Here is an 18,033-nt window from a genome sequence, read left to right on the forward strand (position 1 = left end):
TGAAGCTGCTGATAGTTGAAGCTGGTGGCTTTGTTACATTGAACTTTACTACTGATGTACAGGCGGAGCGGCTGTGCCTGGGAACTTGTGACTTTGATCTGCTGCAGGATCTGGCTTCCCATCTAGCGCTCAGCCCGGAGCAGATCAGCAGTAGTCCCCATTGGGAGGCATTTGTGTGATCAGGGTGGCTAGGATCGTGTGGATGCCCTTTAGCACTCCCTAGGCTGGGGTTTCCCTGTTGTGTGCCTAGGCATAGCCAGCCTTGGCATTCGAGAAGGAAAACGTGTCACCTGTAGAGCAAGTCTTGGCATGTACAATACATCTTTTTTTTTTTTTCTTTAGGATACTAATCCCATATACTTGTTTGTTAAGGTATCCAGAAAGCAAGCCAATAGAGAGCTGTTTGGAATGCTGAAGTAGGCAGGTCAGGTCATGTGATCACCTAAATCACATTGTCTTTGAGAGGGATGCACTTTGAATTGTTGGCAAAGCTTACCCCCATTACTGCCCAGGTCCAAAATCAGGATTTGTTGTGGCGCTCTGTTTTTTGGCTGCTGGTAGGATATCAGAACCTTGTGGAGGAAAGGGCTGATCACACTCCTTTCCTCCCCTGTGATCCTGATTTATTTAATCTTTGTTAATAAAGAGTCGGCGCATGTCTGTCTGTAGGCAGGGCATGCCTGTCTGATCCTGGCAGTGTCTGTGTGAATAGATGTGTGCACAGGCTGATTAAAGAGCTGTGTCAGTATGTCTGTAGAGAGCTGGACAGATGTCTCTCTAATAAGCAGATTAAAGCCAAATTAGTGTCAGACTCCCTGGCACCAAAGCTTTCTGGATGCCCAAGTGGCGTGATCTTTATTAACTTGTCAGTATAGGCATTTGGTGTCAATACTGACACACTTGGACTGTCATTCACCCCTGTTATTTGCTGACCTATATAATCTATACGTTATCATTAGGTTCTCCAGTTGCCTGTCTGTCCGTACTGGTGAATCCAGCAATTAATGACCTGAACATCTGGAGACGATCTTAGAGAAACTCAAGGAGAACACGGGAGAACATGGCAAGCGGTGGCTACAGGTCACACAACCCGTCTTCGTCCAACACCACTGATTTCCTTGAAGAATGGAAAGCCAAGCGGGAGAAAATGAGGGCAAAGATGCATGCAGCCGAGTTGGCCGCAGCAGGGACTGCTGGAGCAACTGACAATGGGACTAAAACTAGCAGTGAAATGAACAATAATAGTAGTAGTAATAATATATCCAACAGCAATAGCCAAGCATCTGCATCAGTAAGTAAGGCCCCGGCTGTGAGTAGGACTGTGGAGGAACAGCAGGTTACCGCAGTGGCTGCCCAGCAGAAGAAAGCCTCAGCGCCCTTACAAGATGGCATCACGGAAGGAACAACACAGGAGGAACCTCCACCATTGGTGTCCCAGGAGAGTTCAAGTAAAGCAAAAGATAAAGGGAAAAGTTGCGGCCCAAGCGCAAGAAAGGGTAAAGGGCAGATTGAGAAAAGAAAGTTGCGGGAAAAGAGGAGGTCCACAGGAGTTGTCAATATACCCTCTGCAGAGGTAAGTGATAAGGAAATCTGTCACTATATTACATGTCTTTGTGAATTCAATGATTTGTGTCTACATATAGATATAGAGAGACTATTCAGTTCTGTTTGCTTTGTTTCATCCTTTGATATACCTTACATGCATGTTCATATTTTACAAGCAACCAGGCTAACAAGACCTGGCTAGAACTTGTTCTCATCTTGGTGGGCCATAAAGGATCGCAATTTGGCCAGTTCAGGAGAGACCATCCAAGTTTCAATCCATGTGTAGCAATTCCTGTTCAACAGAAGTTGATCGTTAGAATGTATTCTGTTGAGTGGGATTGCTGGAAAACTTTTGCCAATCAGCAGTTGTGGTCAGTCAGCTGCAGTTGCTGTTTGGAGTATTCTGGCAGAAGACAGTTCCACTGTCAGATTACTGTGTCCCGGTAGGAGCACCTTGTTTGTGTGGATGGGGAAATCTGTTTTTTATTTATTTATTTTTTTTTTAATTCAGCCTGCTGGCTGAACAAAAAAAAAGAATCATCTATGGCCAGCTTCGAAGTTTTACTAAATCTACAACAGTAAAATCAGTATGTACATGCAGTAAAGCATGTTTGTTATACTCACTGTGGAACCTAAGGGGTTAATCCTTTGCATTGTGTAAAATGGCTGTTTGATCCTGTCTTCTCTGCTCCTCCTCTTGTTCAAATGTCCCCGTCTTATTCCCTGATAAGATAGACTGAACCCTAGCCATTCTGCACATGCTCAGTTTTGTGTATACTGTTAGTTTTTTTTCCTTCTTCTTGGGAGAGTGCATGTGATCAGTACAGGGTCAGTCAGGGGTTTTGCATCCTCCTAGAGTAGAAAGAAAATTATTTTTTTACAATCTTTAACCAGTGCTCTGATAGAAGTCACAAGACTGCTTTAACTGCTGAGGAGACAAGGTATTTAGCAGTTTTGTATTTACTAAAATAATTGCACTTCCATGTTCTGTGTACTGTGGGAGACCAGATTTAGTGAATGCAGGGTCCTGTGTTTAGTAACACTTTAAAGTCCAGCTCCGGGAATCTTGAAACTTCTCCCTTGCAGTGAGGCTGCACCTGCACTGCGTGGGTTAATTGCTCATTTAGGTCTGAGGACGTAGAAAAAAGATTTATTTACCCAATTCTCCGCTCCTCTGTGCTGCTGGACTGGTCCCTGCATCGTCTTCTGCTACATGCTCCAATTCTCTAAGTTCCTGAAGTCATTAAGACCAATGCAGGATTCATAGCCCTGCATTGGATGCAATGACGCTGAGGTACACTCCATCACTGAAGCATGGGGGAGCACAGTCTGCTGTGGGAGTGGAGGATTGAATAAGGTAAAGTACTTCTACTCTCCCCTACAATAAATGAGTCGTTAACCCTTGCAGTGCAGGTGCAGCCCCACTGCAAGGGAGAATTTTCAAATTTGCCTGAGTTGGGCTTTAAGGTCCAGCCAAAACTTTTTATTTTTGGATTGAGTGTAGAAGAATTATAACCCCTCTTGAGTTTTTTGCTCTGGGGCTCTGTTAGAGAGGTTTCCCCTTACTTATAGTCAGAGAGTGAGGAAAAATCTGCAACAGAGACAACCCATAGCAACCAAAAAAAAACTGTTTTGCCTAGACGTAAATATACACTATAGAATGGATCTTTAAAGTGAATCTGTGCTGAGATCATGCACAGTAAAGTATTTACAGATTCTAAATAAGCAGTAAAAGCATTTAAAACCAGCTATCCCTGACCTCTGTACCTGTAAGCATTGTGGAAACGGCATTTCTAAAGTCACAACAAAGACATGTTTTTCTGTGAGAGCAGAATCTTGCCATCCTGCGTGCCCTCCAGTGAATACAAATGGAAGATATTTATAAGCTGTTAAAAAAAGACTGAAATCCATCTTCAGAATCTTTGAGGATGTTGGTGAATGAACAACTTCACATTGAAAGCAGCCTGGGAGGCTCGTTTTTGAAGCTTTTTTTTGACTGAACTCTGGGAAATAGACAAAATCTACTCTTGCAGTTGCCCGCTCTCCCTTCGCTGCACTGCAGGGGTTAAATGCTTGCTTAGGCTATATGTGCAGGGGAATAAGTAGTAATACTTACCTTAATCTTACCTTCGGCAGGCTTTCTTCATTCATGTGACTGGTATATGGTGATGCCGAGGGACCTTTCGTAGAACTGAGCTTCGGGTAGACAAAAACAGCACTGTAAATCAGGGGTGCTCAACCTGTGGCTCGTGGGCCACAAGTCGCTTGCAGTGCGCTCTGATATGGCTGTAACTGCAACCCTGTAAAGTGCATGCCCAGGGTTGCCAACCCGTTGATCGCAATCTAGGCTTGCCGACCCGCCATTCCAGAGCAGCAGAGTGCATCGAGCCACTGTCGGCCATGGAGAAAGCAGGTGGCTGTGGAGGGAGCAGAAGCTGCTTAAGCTGATGCTTTCTCTGTAGTCCCAGCTCCTGTTCCAGGCGGAACCTTTTTAGCAGCCTGGAGAGTGATGCTACAGAAGGTGGAAGAGGAAAAGCAGGTCAATGTATTAAACAACACATACTTCTTTTGTAATGGGCATATTAGCATTTATAAAAGGGTTAACATATATTAGGCTGCTTTCACACTGATCCGCGGGTGCAGCGCAGTGCTTTCCTGCAGGTTAGCTTCACTGAGCGATAGACTTTTATTATGTCCTGAGGATTTGGTGCACTTTCTGAAAGTGCAACGAGTCCTCAGGACATAATAGAAATTTATGGCAAAGTGCAGCTAAGCCACAGGTGCACTACACTCGTGGTGCGGGTAAACCACAGTATATCAGTGTGAAAGCAGCCTTATAGGGGGCTCAGGACAGTAAGGACTTGTTTATATTTGCAGTTTGGGGGATGGTAAAACCTTGTAGTTGAGGTGTTTTTACCACACCTTCCCAGCCACTGGTGTAGTGGCGACCCTGCCTCATGGTCCAGGGGGCCAGTGTGGCCTCTCTGACGCATTCTGTTTTACACTCGGTACAGGAGGGGCAGCATTTACAGGAACCAATCTCCTCCATTTTCCTCCTGCAACCGCTGAAAGCCGGCTCCTCTTCCTCTCGGTCCTGCTAGCATTCAGCAGCTGCAGGAGGAAGTTGTTCATTATGCTGTTAAAAAAAAAAGCATTTGAAATTCTGAACCATTTAATTTCATTGTTGCCCGCGACTGTTTACCAAATCACTTAAGTGGCCCTGGCTCTTCAAAAGGTTGAGCACCCCTACTGTAAATAGAAAACTTTATTTCTGCACCCCAATACTAAACAAGCATTTAACCCTGTAGTTGGGGAAGGGGGCACTGCAAGGGTATACATAGTTTAATTCCCAAAGTTCACCTGTAAATACTTACATGTCCATAGACTGGGCACATGTGCAATTTACTTTTTTTTAATGACTGGTTCATGGCTGTTGGTGTCCCTGGATACTTCTTTACTGTAAGTGAGGGGAAGTCTCTTTAATGGTTCCCCTGAAATAGTAAAAACTAGCCAGGGGTTCTAACAACTGTCTGTTGAAAAATGTAAATACGTTTTGGTGACTGCACTGGATAGTGAAAGGAGAAGCTGCACAGTGATGAGCTCATCTCTGTCACTCTGCTTTCTTCTCCTGTCAGTGTGCTTTTTGTCAGCACAAAAACAGATTGGCTTCTTGTGCTGGTTCTTCCTCGCACACTCCATCCCTGCTATACAGCATCTGGAAAAGGTTGTTACCGGATATGCAGGTATTTACACTGCTTGCAATTAAAAATACATGTATTGATGTATCAGTGATTAAAGAGCTGCATGAATGTGTGTCTTTTATTTCTGTCTAGAGTTCACTTTTAATAATAGGGCTCTGTTATTTTTTTATGCTTTTATGCACTTTGAGAATGTGGGAGACATTGTGTTATGGCAGACAGCAACTGTCAGACTTTTGGTGACCCATTACTCATCGCTTGCAAATGGAAAAGTCTGACTCAAATTAAATCTATATGTAAGGACAAATATAAATCTTATATAAGTAATCATGTACTTTTTTAGTAATGTAAGTCAAATATCCAGATTCTAATATAGGTCCAACTCTGGCATAGAGTAACTGCAGAGTCCTATCTGTTTCTGCTATCAAGAAAAAGCTGTTTGATGTCTGCAGAGTGAATCTGAATGATAGTGACTTTTTCATTATTAATCAGCCGATGCACTTTCAGTGTTCTAATGAGCAAAGCTGCAGGGTTTGTATCCCTTTAGAAGTGATTAACCCTTTGGGAGTATCTCACCAAAAATCAGCCCACTGACTCTACCTCCCCTGCTGCACTCTCCTACGGAGGTCTCACCTGGACCCTCTCACCCAGGCCCAATGGTCGTAAAGGTGGTGGGGTTGGTCTGCTCCTGTCAGCGCAGAGCACCTTCCGAGTCCTCCCAAACCCCCCCTCCCTATCCTTCTCCTCCTTCGAGGCCCATTGTGTTTGACTATTCTCCCCAACCCCCCTGAAGATTGCTGTGATATACCGGCCTCCTGGATCCATACCCTGCTTCCTGGATGACTTTTCCTCCTGGCTACCCTTCTTCCTCTCCTCTGAGCTACCCACCATCATCCTTGGGGATTTCAACATCCCTGTCAACCTCGACAACCCGGCCACATCCCATCTCCTCCACTTAACCTCCTCCTTTGCACTTGCACAGTGCATACAATCCACCGCCCACTCCGACGGTAATATCCTTGATCTCGTCTTCTCCAACCGCTGCGCTCCCCACAACCTCACTAACACCCCCTTCCCTCTCTCTGACCACAACCTGATTACCTTCTCTATCTCCTTGTCCTCCAACGCCCACCCCTCCAAATGTCACACTACTACCAGCCGTAACCTCCGCAACCTTAACCCTGCCCCCCTTCACTCTGCAGCTGATCAACTCCATGACAGCATCCTTCCCCTGTCCTGCCCCGACTTGGCTATGACTGCCTACAACAACGCGCTGTCAACAGCCCTTGACTCACTAGCGCCTTTAACCACACGCAACGTCAGACCCAGACCGCTCCAGCCCTGGCAGACTGATCACACCAAAACCCTCAAACGACGCAGTCGTGCCCTGGAGCGACTATGGCGCAAAACCAAATCCCAACAAGCCTTTACCCGCTACAAATCTGCCTTCCACACCTACACCTCCTCCCTCCACGCAGCCAAACAAGCCTACTTCCTGACCCTCATCAAGGCCCTCTCCTCCAATCCTTGCCGACTCTTCTCCACCTTCAACTCTCTACTCTCGCCACCCCCACCTCCACCCAGCACCTCACTCACTGCCCTTGAGATTGCCAATCACTTCAAAAACAAGATTGACACAATTCGCAAGGACATCGCCGCAACTCACACGCCCTCTGAACCTGTCCCCTCTCGCACACCTACCCCCTCATCCCCCCTCTCCCTCGACATAACCCACAGGGACCTTGTCGCTGCTCAAACTCCCTCTAATCCCGTTCCCTCTCCCACGGCCCCACCACTGCTCTGACCTCATCTTCCACCCCACCCTTCATTCCTCATACTGAAGCCCCCCCAACACTTCACACCTTTGACCTTACTACCATCGAGGAAGTCTCCAAGATCCTGTCTGATGCTCGCCTCACCACCTGCCCCCTCGAACCTATCCCATCACAACTCCTACGACCTCCCTCCCCCTCCATCCTACGCTCCCTCACCCACATCTTTAATCTCTCCCTCTCCTCTGGCACTTTCCCCTCCCCTCTGAAACATGCACACATCACCCCCATACTTAAAAAGCCCTCCCTGGACCCCAATGACCCAAACAACCTCAGACCCATCTCCCTGCTTCCATTTACATCCAAACTCCTCGAGCGCCTAGTCTACACCCGCCTATGCTCTCACCTCAACAACAACAACAACCTCCTCGACCCCCTACAGTCCAGCTTCCGTCCCCTACATTCCACCGAAACTGCCTTACTCAAACTCTCCAACGACCTGCTAACCGCCAAAGCTAATGGCCACTATTCAGTGCTCCTACTCCTTGACCTCTCTGCGGCCTTCGACACAGTCGACCACCCCCTCCTCCTCAAAAAAACTACACTCCCTTGGCCTCAGAGATTCTGCTCTCTCCTGGCTCTCATCCTACCTGTCACAATGCTCTTTCAGTGTTACCTATAATGCTACCACCTCCTCCTCACTCCCCCTCTCTGTTGGGGTCCCTCAAGGCTCTGTCCTCGGGCTCCTTCTCTTCTCCATCTACACCTCCTCCATTGGCCAACTCATACACTATCACGGCTTCAACTACCACCTATATGCGACGACACACAAATCGATCTCTCGACCCCCCCCCACCTCACCCCCTCAGTCTCTGCCCGAATCACACACCTACTGAGCGACATATCTGACTGGATGTCGCTCCACTTCCTAAACTCTCCAAGACCGAGTTTCTTGTCTTCCCCCTAGCCCGGACACCACCCCCCATTGACTTCTCCATCATGTCCAACAACGCCACCATCAAACCCGCCACGCAGGCCAGAGTACTTGGTGTCATTCTGGACTCCAACCTATCCTTCCAGCCCCAAGTCCAATCTTTAACAAGCTCGTGCAGACTCCACCTCCGCAACATCGCCAAAATACGCACGTTCCTAACCCCGTAAACCACTAAACAGCACATCCACTCCCTCATCATATCACGACTTGATTACTGCAACTCCCTCCTTACTGGCCTGCCTCGCCGCTGGCTATCCCTGCTTCAGTCGATCCTGAATTCGGCAGCCAGACTCATTCACCTTTCCAACCGCTCCATCTCCGCCACCCCCCTCTGCCAATCCCTCCACTGGCTTCCGATTGCGCAACGGATCAAATTCAAAATCCTAACACTGACGTACAAAGCCATCCACCACACTGCCCCAAACTACATCACTGACCTAATATCCAAGTACCACCCAGCACGCACACTCCGCTCCTCACAATACCTCCTTCTCTCTAGTTCCCTGGTCTCCTCCTCCCATGCCGCCTCCAGGACTTCTCCAGGGTGTCACCCATCCTCTGGAACTCCCTGCCCCAACCCATCAGATTATCACCTACTCTCCTCTCCTTTAGGCGCACCCTGAAAACCCATCTCTTCAGGGAAGCCTACCCCACCCCCTGCTAACTTGCCGACCTCCTCCACTCTTCCTACCACTCCATCCCCCACAGCTCCTGTGCCACCATCCCCTCCCTCCTAGATTGTAAGCTCGAAAGAGCAGGGCCCTCAATCCCCTCATGAAAAAGCAGGGCCCTCAATCCCCTCATGTTTTGCATTGTATTGTTATTGTTCTGTCACATGTTCTGTCCCCCTTTGTAATGTACAGCGCTGAGCGAACTATCGGCGCTTTATCAATACTGTATAATAATAATGTTTGTGAAAATCAGGGAGCCAATCACACAAACAGGAAATGACTTTTCTGGGGGCATCAGAGCATGTGATGTTTGGAACAACACCAGGTTGCCATATTGCCCTGAATTTTACAGAAAATTAAACACTTCAGATTGAAAAGGAAAGGTATTTTTTAATATTCAAATACAATATGGCTAGTGATTTGTATATGATATATACATTTTTTTGTTGCTTCTTTTTTCCCATGAAAGTGAAGTTACCCTTTAAAGATTAGCTAACATAAATAATCGTAAGAGATGATTCTTTGAAGTGTTAAAGAGATTGTAGTGCTGCTTTTGTATTCTACCACACAGCTGGTTTGTGAAGGTTGAGACCATGCCAGACCACTTCACCATAAATCACCACGTTAAGCCCCGGTTCACATATATGCGAATTGGATGCGTTTTGAAGTGCATCTGATTTGCATGACATGTGTGAACCGAAAGGCTTTTTTATGGGCCACAGTGCGATTTCAAAAAGAGTCCAGTACGATTTTCATCCCGGTTCAGGTATGATTTCTAATGTCATACACTTTAACAATTTGTACCTGAATCGCTGAACGAAGTTGCACTGGATGGGGCTTGAAATCGCACTGCAAATTGGCCCAGCTTATATGTGTACCCAGTCTAATGGTTTCCCCCACTATTCTACTGTGACTATATTTGCTGGCTATAATCTTGTACTACCTTCTGACTCAATGGAATTTACAGTTTTTTAACAAGTATCCTAAAAGTCACCCCAAGTAATTTTTGTAAGCTTCACTGACGTCAGTGTGCAAAAGCAACAGCCTATGATATAAAAATGATACTTCATCTTGTTTGACATGACTACAGAAGTTATGTAGCCACTTACAACTGTGTAAAATTTACAAGGCAGTAAGAATGTATAGCAATGTCTGCTTTGTCTTTTATGAAATTGAACCCTGCTTATTACTGACATTTTCCCAGGTTGTATGTACAATGCGGCAACCTAAAACAACTGTTTGAAATACAGTATTATTCAGGCATTTGGGAGTGTGAAAAGTCAACGTGACCTGCAAGTCTACATGTTCTCTTGGTCATGTGACCTGCGTTTGACTTGTATATGGAAGATTGGTGTCATTTTATGTAATTTGGAAATAAACGCTAGAAGTGGTATTCATTTTAATGTGGATGTTTTTCAACTCTTTCTAAATAAACTACTCTGGTCTAAATAAAAATATATTGTAATAAGTTAGATTACTTAAAGCAGAACTTCACCCTAAAAGGGAAGTTCCACTCTGTGTCCTCCTCACCCTCCTCTAACACTTTTAGATTTTTTTTTTTGTTTTTTGGGGGTGGGGGAGTGGGTGCTTAGTTTTGGTAAGTACCTGCTCTCACTTTTGACCGAATCACCTAGGCCAGGGGTGAGCAACTGTGGCCCTCCAGCTGTTGGTGAACTACAAGTCCCATCATGCCTCTGCCTTTAGGAGTTATACTTGTACCTGTCAGTTTTGCAATGCCTCATGGGATTTGTAGATCTACAACAACTGGAGGGCCACAGTTGCCCACCCCTGACCTAGGCTATTCCACTGAATGCTCGCTGCCCCCTCCTTGCCCGCAACCTCTTAGGAAGCCGACTGTGAAGCCACAAGGAATCATAGCCAGCTTCTCACACTAAACATGCTGGCGCTGGAGACCTGAAGTCCTGTAAAGAACTGGCCTGGGTGAGGATGCCATTGGATCCTTGGATAAGTAAGTGTCCTTTTATTAAACGTCAGCTACAGTATTTGTAGCTGCTGCCATTTATTCTTTTTTTCAAACAGACTGATGATCCTCTTTAATGTAACCTGTGAACATTTTTCTCTGAAGTGGAGAAGGCTGATTAAAGGGTAAAACCACCCACAACTGTTTTTTTTTTTTTCATATTTGGGAACTGAGACTAGTTCTCCATGAGTGTGATTAGACATTTAAGGTTTTTCTCCCCCTATAACCAGAGCCTTGTTTTATTGTATTACATTGGTTAAATGTTAGTTGGACCTAGCAAAATTACAGGTAGTGTACAAGTACCCTGCAGTAGAACCAACCAGTAAGGGGTGCATTTACCTTACAAATTCATATTTTTTCAAAGTTACATTTGCCTTCTCTTGAGGCCCATCGATACCTTTAGCTGTCCATAACCCCCTCCCCCACCCCACCCCATTCCCCCAGCTCCTACAATATGGAAATGTCCTATTCAAATCTTTTAGATATTGGTGAGCAGGGGTGCGCAGCTTGCTACTAACTGTAATAAAAAGTACAGTCCTTTAGTGGGGATATAACTAAATGTACTGAGGGGGGAACAAGATTGGGATAAGTTTGTGAAATAAATATTTTAAGTTCTATATACAGTATACTTACTTTTTCTATGTTCCTTTGCTGCCCAGATTTCCTGTCTGAGCCAAGTGAAAAAGTCCTGTTGAAGCCCAGCACCAGAGGTTACAACAAGCTGGGGACCCTTCCGCCAACATGTGACAGTAGTCAATGTTATGTGGTTGGCTGCTCAGACACTCCATGGTACATCAGTAGAGAAAGGAGAGAAAGTTACATGGCCTTCTTATACCAAGAAGTATTTAGTATCTTAAATGGCTTTGGTGAGAAGGAGCATTCAGAAGATAGGTTTGACCAGCAGATGGGATAGGATCTCAGAGCCCCCTCCCATCCCTCCCTGGCACCCTCTCTAACCCATCCTGCAAGGCTTTTATTTTGCCTTACTTGGTGAAACAGTTGATAGTCACCAAAGTTCCTTGTCCAGGTATCTGGCATTTTTGGGCGCAGGGAACTGCGCAAATGACCCCATGCTGGCCAAATGATCCCTCCCCTACTGTCCGCTTATGATGATGTCACTCCTCTTGTGGATCCCCTTCCTCTGGACAATCTAAAGGAAGTGTCCACATCACACAGGCGGTGATGTTGACACCCATAAAAGGACCACGGCTGTATAAGCAAAAAGAGAAAGAAGCCTCAGACTGAAGGATTACATGACATGACTTTTGGTAAGTAAAATAGGCATTTAGATTTTTTCAAATTTTTTTTTTTTACTGAGCCTATGGCTCCTGCTGCTCCCTGGGTCTTCTGTGAGACTAGGGAGTGAAGGGAGAAGAGCTGCAGCCAGAGCAGCGCTGGATCACTGAAAGGACTCAAATAAGTGTTTGGGGTGGGTTGGGGGAACCAGTAGTGGGAAGTTTTTTACCTTAATGCAGGGAATGGTAAGGTTAAGGTAAAAAAAACTGTTTAGCTAGCCATAGATGGTTCAAGTCCTGAGCAGGGACTGTCCGAGATTCGATCCATCTATGGGCAGGCTGATTGTACCCAAGTCGATCCTTCGATTGACTTGGGTACATCCAGCCTCTCGTTCTTCAAGCATGCGATTATTGCCAGCAGATATAGCTGCTAGCAATAATCGTTGTGTTCTCCAGGCAGGGACAGCTCCTCAGCCCCTCCTTGCTGGGAGAACACAATGGCTCTAAGAAAGGGATTTCCTCTTCAACACCGGTTGTGCTAATGGGGGAATTGAGTGATTTTCTTTCCTGCAACCTGTGGTTACAACAAAGAAAAATCGCATCATCGGTGGCCTGCCTTGGACTTTAGAACCACTTTAAGCCACGGTCACACTCCAGTGCTGCGTCCTTCTCCTCTTCTTTTCATTTGCTACTTTACTTCTTCAGGCGTCCATGTCACTGCCTTTCTGATGTGGACAGTTCCTCTTATCTCTGTAGCGGTGGGGTCTTTCAGGATTCAGAAGAGGACCAAAGTCAGCCTGAGGGGAGTAATGGGAACTGGAGATTTTGAACACATCAAGGATGCTGGATTAATGCTAGTGCCCAAAAGCCAGAAATGGTACCAGTGAGGGACCTGGAAGGTGGGATTTAGGTGAGTGTAATTTGCCTCACCAGGTGGGAAAATAAAACACCTTGCAGTCTGTATTTGGAGGGGGATCATACTTACCTTGAGTTGGGATTTAACAGGATCTGGGCAGTTCATTTTAAACACGTAGTTGATTTTTTAAATAAAATGTCCTCCTTTAGAAATGATTTGAGATACTTGTTATAGGAAAACTGGCCTTAGATTGAAACTTTGCTTTTTTTCAACTTGAAATGAGGTTCACTTTGTCCTCTCCCCTTGATCACATGTTTCATTGTGCAATCCACTTATAATTAAGAACAGTCTGTGCCAGTGAGAGAAATGTCTTTTAATTGCTGTTTCATCTAAATGGCCAGGCATGAACCTTTTTTTTTTTGTGAACTAGCTTACAGTAGAGTATCTGTCAAGGTTCTGGCAAACGTACTCATCTTTTCACAAGACACAGTCTTATCAAGACCGTATTTCTGTTCTTTGAAGTGTTACAGGCTACTTTGCTTTAACAGCTTTATTTCTAAACCTGCTCTGTCTTCTGAATCCTTTAATAGCAAGATTGATGCATATTTATAATACTACTAAAGGCTTGTCACACACCAAAGGTTCCCAGGCTGCTCAAAACATACTTTTACCCACACTTGCTTCTCCATAGTCAAACAAATCTAACTCAGGACAGAAAAGGGAACACATACAGTACTGTACATTGTATCCATTTGGTTGGATATGTTTATATGTTTAGTTTGAGTAATAAAATGAAGAATTGGATGGACAAAGAATACAATTCCTTTGGCAGGTGGAACATCTCCTTTATGTATTTCATCTGTAGATTGGGCTGTATGCCTGGAGTTCAGCTTTAGGGCTCGTTCACACGAGCGGTCGCAGTGCAATGCATGGTTGCTGGTGTGCATTACAAGGAACGGTGCCAGTGCGCTAATTACAGTGGATCATACTGTTTACGTCTTCTTTTTCTTTTGTAACTTGATTGAAATGTCACAAAGTCAAATGTAATTCACTCACTGCAGCACATTGTGATGTGTTGTGTGTCCCAGTACTGTATGTCCTACGTTTTTCAGCACATACCATTGCAACGTGCCGGTGTGAACTGAACAAATAGGACACAAGGCAAGTGTAGCCCACTCTATGCAGTGGTCTGCATTGGGCAAGGCTACCTAGCACACTGCAATGCATAATGGCCTAAACAGGCCCTTAATGTACGTAACTGGTAACAATGAGAATGAAGAGAAAGAGGGTGTGATATTTAAGGTGATTTTAAATATAAAACAAAACCGTTAACAGTTACTTAATAAAAATGACTTGAGAAAATCTGCAAGTAACATTAAGGGCTGGTTCACGAGGGTAACTGGGGGATGGTAAAAGCAGGTGGTTGAGCTGTGCACACTTGCCGTGGCTACGAGGTATTTAAAAAAATCAAACCCTGTGATATTCAGCAAACATGATCCTTTCAAGTTAAAGAAAATATAAATTCAGCATTTCATTTTCCTGATATTTTCCTACTGCACCATGCACTAGTATGAAAAAATATCCTGTTCTTTGTATTCCTTCTTGTATGTGATTTCCTGGTGTCCCTGCCAGGGACTCTGCTTTACTATTAAAAACTGACCACACTGGCCAAGAGAGCACAACATGGTCAGTCCTATAGCTATGCTGGGAACTCGGGCTTCTCTCCTCCAATGATCAGCCTTCTGCTGATACCCCCCTACCTGCACACCCTTTCACTGGGAAGATCATTGTACTGCTGTTTCTCCTTCCCCAACTCTTATGCAGCTGAGTACAGATCAGTTTTAAAAAGGGGGGAAAATGTATTTAGAATATTTTTTATGTCTATACATAAATATTTTGCCTTTTGTTTCTATTTTAAAGTGGGTTGTTTTACAAGATAAAGGTTTACATATACTTTAACAGATCAATTACACAACTGCCTTGCAACTGCATGGTTCAACCTGTTGAGGGTTATAATGGGTAGAAAGATGGCAACGTATCACCTTTCTGTCACCTCTGAACTGCCGATCCACAGTGAATTGCTTTTCAGAGGGTTGGCAAGCGCTGTCAAACATCGGAATGAGCCCTAAAAGAAACACTTGCAATTTGCAGACAAATTAACTGCAGATTCAAGTAGTAGGTGTGAAAACAACACATTGTCACAGAGGTGGATGTAAGTTGGCTATCTTTTGGGGCCACCAGGGGGGCTATTGTTCAAGTATTAAAGGATTTTCATGAGTTTACAACTTGTGTTACCAACATGATCTGGCTACATATATTGTTAGTGAAAGAAACATTTATTCTAACTTTAGCAGTAGGACACACGTGACATAACACTGTAAAGTTGATTTAGTTTTTATAAATAGTGTTGCTAATTTTCATCTACTGTTGCGGAGGGCCATGCCCAATCTGCCTGTCTTATTATTATGATTTCAGTGAGTTTTTTAATTACTATTTAGCTGGGATCTAAGGCTGGTTGCCACTCCTTTGTATGTAGAGCACAGTTGTCAGCGTACACAGTGCGCAAGTTAGGCCATCCTTTCCCTCAGGCAATGTCGTGTAGATTAAATATTTTGTCACGCTTGGACACCAAGCAAAGTGGAGATTTTAATGATCTTTGTGAACTCTGAATTTGGAGAGATTCTTGTGTGATGTCGTATTTGCACCATGCAGCAGAGAATGACTAATCAGTACATGTTGTTGCTTTCCTATGTAGGTTGGGGGGTGGGGAAATTTAAATTAAAAAAAGTGTCTTTAATCAGTCTAATATAATTTGAAGTTACTTTTTATCTACTTGTCCAAAACAGATGCAGTGTTTGTAAGAAGATGCCAAAATCGTGTAGAATTGTGCAGAATTCTGGCTATTCCTTCTCACTCACAGCCTCACCACTCTCCAAAGTCCCCCAGTCTATATATTTAAAGGAAATAAACCCTTATATATTTTTACCTACACAGCAGTTTCTGCTTCTTGCTTGGTATGGTGTGGGCATTCAATCTGGACTGAGCAGTGCTGCCATAATGATGTGTGAGTAGCACAAGTCCAACCTACATGATGGAGCATCCTCAACATTTTGTCAATGATAGTCCACACTCACAAGAAATAGGCATAATAATGCGGGAGTCGTTCTTCATGAAAAGGACTGGCAGCATTGGACCAAGTAGGATGTTGGGGACAGCTCTGGAGTGTGAAAGCTTGTAGAACTTGAATAAATATATATATATATATATATATATATATATATATATAATTTTTTGTTTTTTTAATACAGAAGAGGAGAGGGATAAAAAGCATAAACATGGAGTTATATACTCTGTGTATTTCACTGAAAATTAAAGATATATTGTGTTTTTTTTTTTTTTTTCTTTTTCCTTGTAAAGAGAATTTTTGAATGCGCATTTCCAAACCAGCAATGAAATTATTCAGCAAAACAATGCCATCTACGCTCACTGCAGCAGGCATTATTATACCTGCTTAGCTGATAAAGTTGGGGTACGAGAGAGCAAAGGCTGGATTTTGTTTTTTTTTTGCAAAAAAAAGGTGTCAGTATTACCTGCACCACCAGTTAAAATAAGACCTCAAACTAAGTCCTCATGCACACTGGGCATTTGTCCAACTCTTCTGAATGCCTTGCTCCTGGCAGGAGAAAAATGCCTAAAGCTGTTTTAAAATGTGTTTGGGCACAATTAGACAAGTTCAGGTGCATCAAGCGTTTGGGCATTCATTCATTTAACTGGCCAGAACATTAATTTATTTTGGTCATTGAAATGAATGAATTCTCAAGTGCTAAACACACCTAGGGTTTAGATACGTTGGGCATTTTTTCTGCCCAAACTCTCCTTTCCTGAACACAATTTTGGGGCATTATTGTTTCTGCCCCTAAATGCTTTTGTTGCTAAGTGCCTGCAAACACTTATATGTGCATGGACACATAGTCTAACATAGAGGGGCATTTAGACGCAGAAAAAAACTTCAAATATCTGTGAAACAAGTGTTTTGTAGCTGCAGAGTACATGGGGCCTTAAAGTGTATCTCTAGGTAAAAATGTTCTTTTGGTTTTTGCATAACGTGGATAAAGGTTAGACTCTTTCAAGTTTTTATTGCTGTTTTGTGTCTTCATTGGGGAGATTCACCCCTATGTTTGTACTGGTGCCCATTGTCCCATTAAGTAATGGCAGAGCAAAAAAGTTGCGTTATTTCCAGAATAAAAGGTAGGGGGAAATCTTCCAGTGGGTACATCTTTTCGAGAACATATGTCAAACCAGGAAATCCCCCTCACTACGAGATTTCCTCTAACTTCCTGTTCAGTTCTTAGACAGAAATTTAAGGGAGCTTTTTGCAAGGGTACACAAACCGAAAAATAATAAATTAACAGGGGTTTTAAACCTTTACACTGTCGAAATCTGGATTAAGGCGCACCTTTGTGCTAGTTTAATTTTATTTTAAAAGTTCACTCCAGGCTGCATTCCTTGCTTTCATCCTAGAGCTGTCCAGAGCTGGACTTCAATGATTCAGAGCAGTGACTCATAACTGATCAGACAGCTTGGCTCGAGATTCCAGAGGGAGCCAGTCTTCATGAAAGGAGTCAACTGCTGCTGTGATGGGTTTTTTTTACTAACCCATTGTGCTCTGGGAATCCACTATTGTGTTAAATGGTAACTGGCTAAAGAAAGATTCTACACATATGCAGATACAGTATTTTACTATATACAGTGGGAAAAATAAGTATTTGATCCCCTGCAGATTTTGTAAATTTGTCTACTTACAAAGAAACGAAGGGTCTATAATTTTTTTATCATAGGTGTATTTTAAATGATAAAGACAGAATATTAACCAAAAATGTATAAAAAACACATGATACAAATGTTTTAAATGGAGTTGCAGTTCAGTGAGTAAAATGGGTATTGCTTAGTACTTTACTGGAGAAACCCTTGTTGGCAGGTACAAAAGTAAGATGTTTCATGTAGTTGGTTAACAGGTTTGCACACATTTCAGGAGGGATTTTGGTCCACTCTTCTTTACAGATCTTCTTTAAATCCTTAAGGTTTCTTGGCTGTCGCTTGGCAACTCGAAGTTTCAGCTCCCTCCATACATTTTCTATAGCCACTCCATGACTCTAATGTGCTTCTACTTGAGCCATTCCTTTGTTGCCTTGATGGTATGTTTTGGGTCATTGTCATGCTGGAAGACCCATCAATGACCCATCTTCAGTGTTCTGGCTGAGGGAAGAAGGTTCTCATTCAA

The 18,033-nt window shown here is 43.9% G+C and overlaps 1 protein-coding gene and 1 long non-coding RNA gene across 3 annotated transcripts in view; one reads left to right on the forward strand and one right to left on the reverse strand.

The window, feature by feature from the left end:
* LOC149464763 (uncharacterized) overlaps positions 1 to 4,008 on the reverse strand; it is a 46,472-nt gene extending 42,464 nt beyond the window's left edge. The window contains exons 1-2 of the long non-coding RNA XR_016312293.1: positions 3,662 to 4,008; positions 2,170 to 2,397 (exon numbers count right to left, since the gene is read on the reverse strand). This is a non-coding gene — a long non-coding RNA (uncharacterized LOC149464763). The remainder of the gene's footprint in view (positions 1 to 2,169; positions 2,398 to 3,661) is intronic.
* Positions 1 to 18,033, forward strand: part of PAWR (pro-apoptotic WT1 regulator) — a 143,942-nt gene that overhangs the window by 214 nt on the left and 125,695 nt on the right. For both annotated transcript variants that reach the window (XM_089674047.1, XM_089674046.1), the window contains exon 2: positions 960 to 1,573. In XM_089674047.1, coding sequence (XP_089530173.1) covers positions 1,061 to 1,573 — 513 coding nt within the window. In that variant the 5' untranslated portion in view covers positions 960 to 1,060. The remainder of the gene's footprint in view (positions 1 to 959; positions 1,574 to 18,033) is intronic.

This window comes from Staurois parvus, unplaced genomic scaffold (assembly GCF_062004578.1).
Source record: "Staurois parvus isolate SC_StPar_1 unplaced genomic scaffold, SC_StPar_1.0 ptg000147l, whole genome shotgun sequence".
Taxonomy (NCBI): Eukaryota; Metazoa; Chordata; class Amphibia; order Anura; family Ranidae; genus Staurois; species Staurois parvus.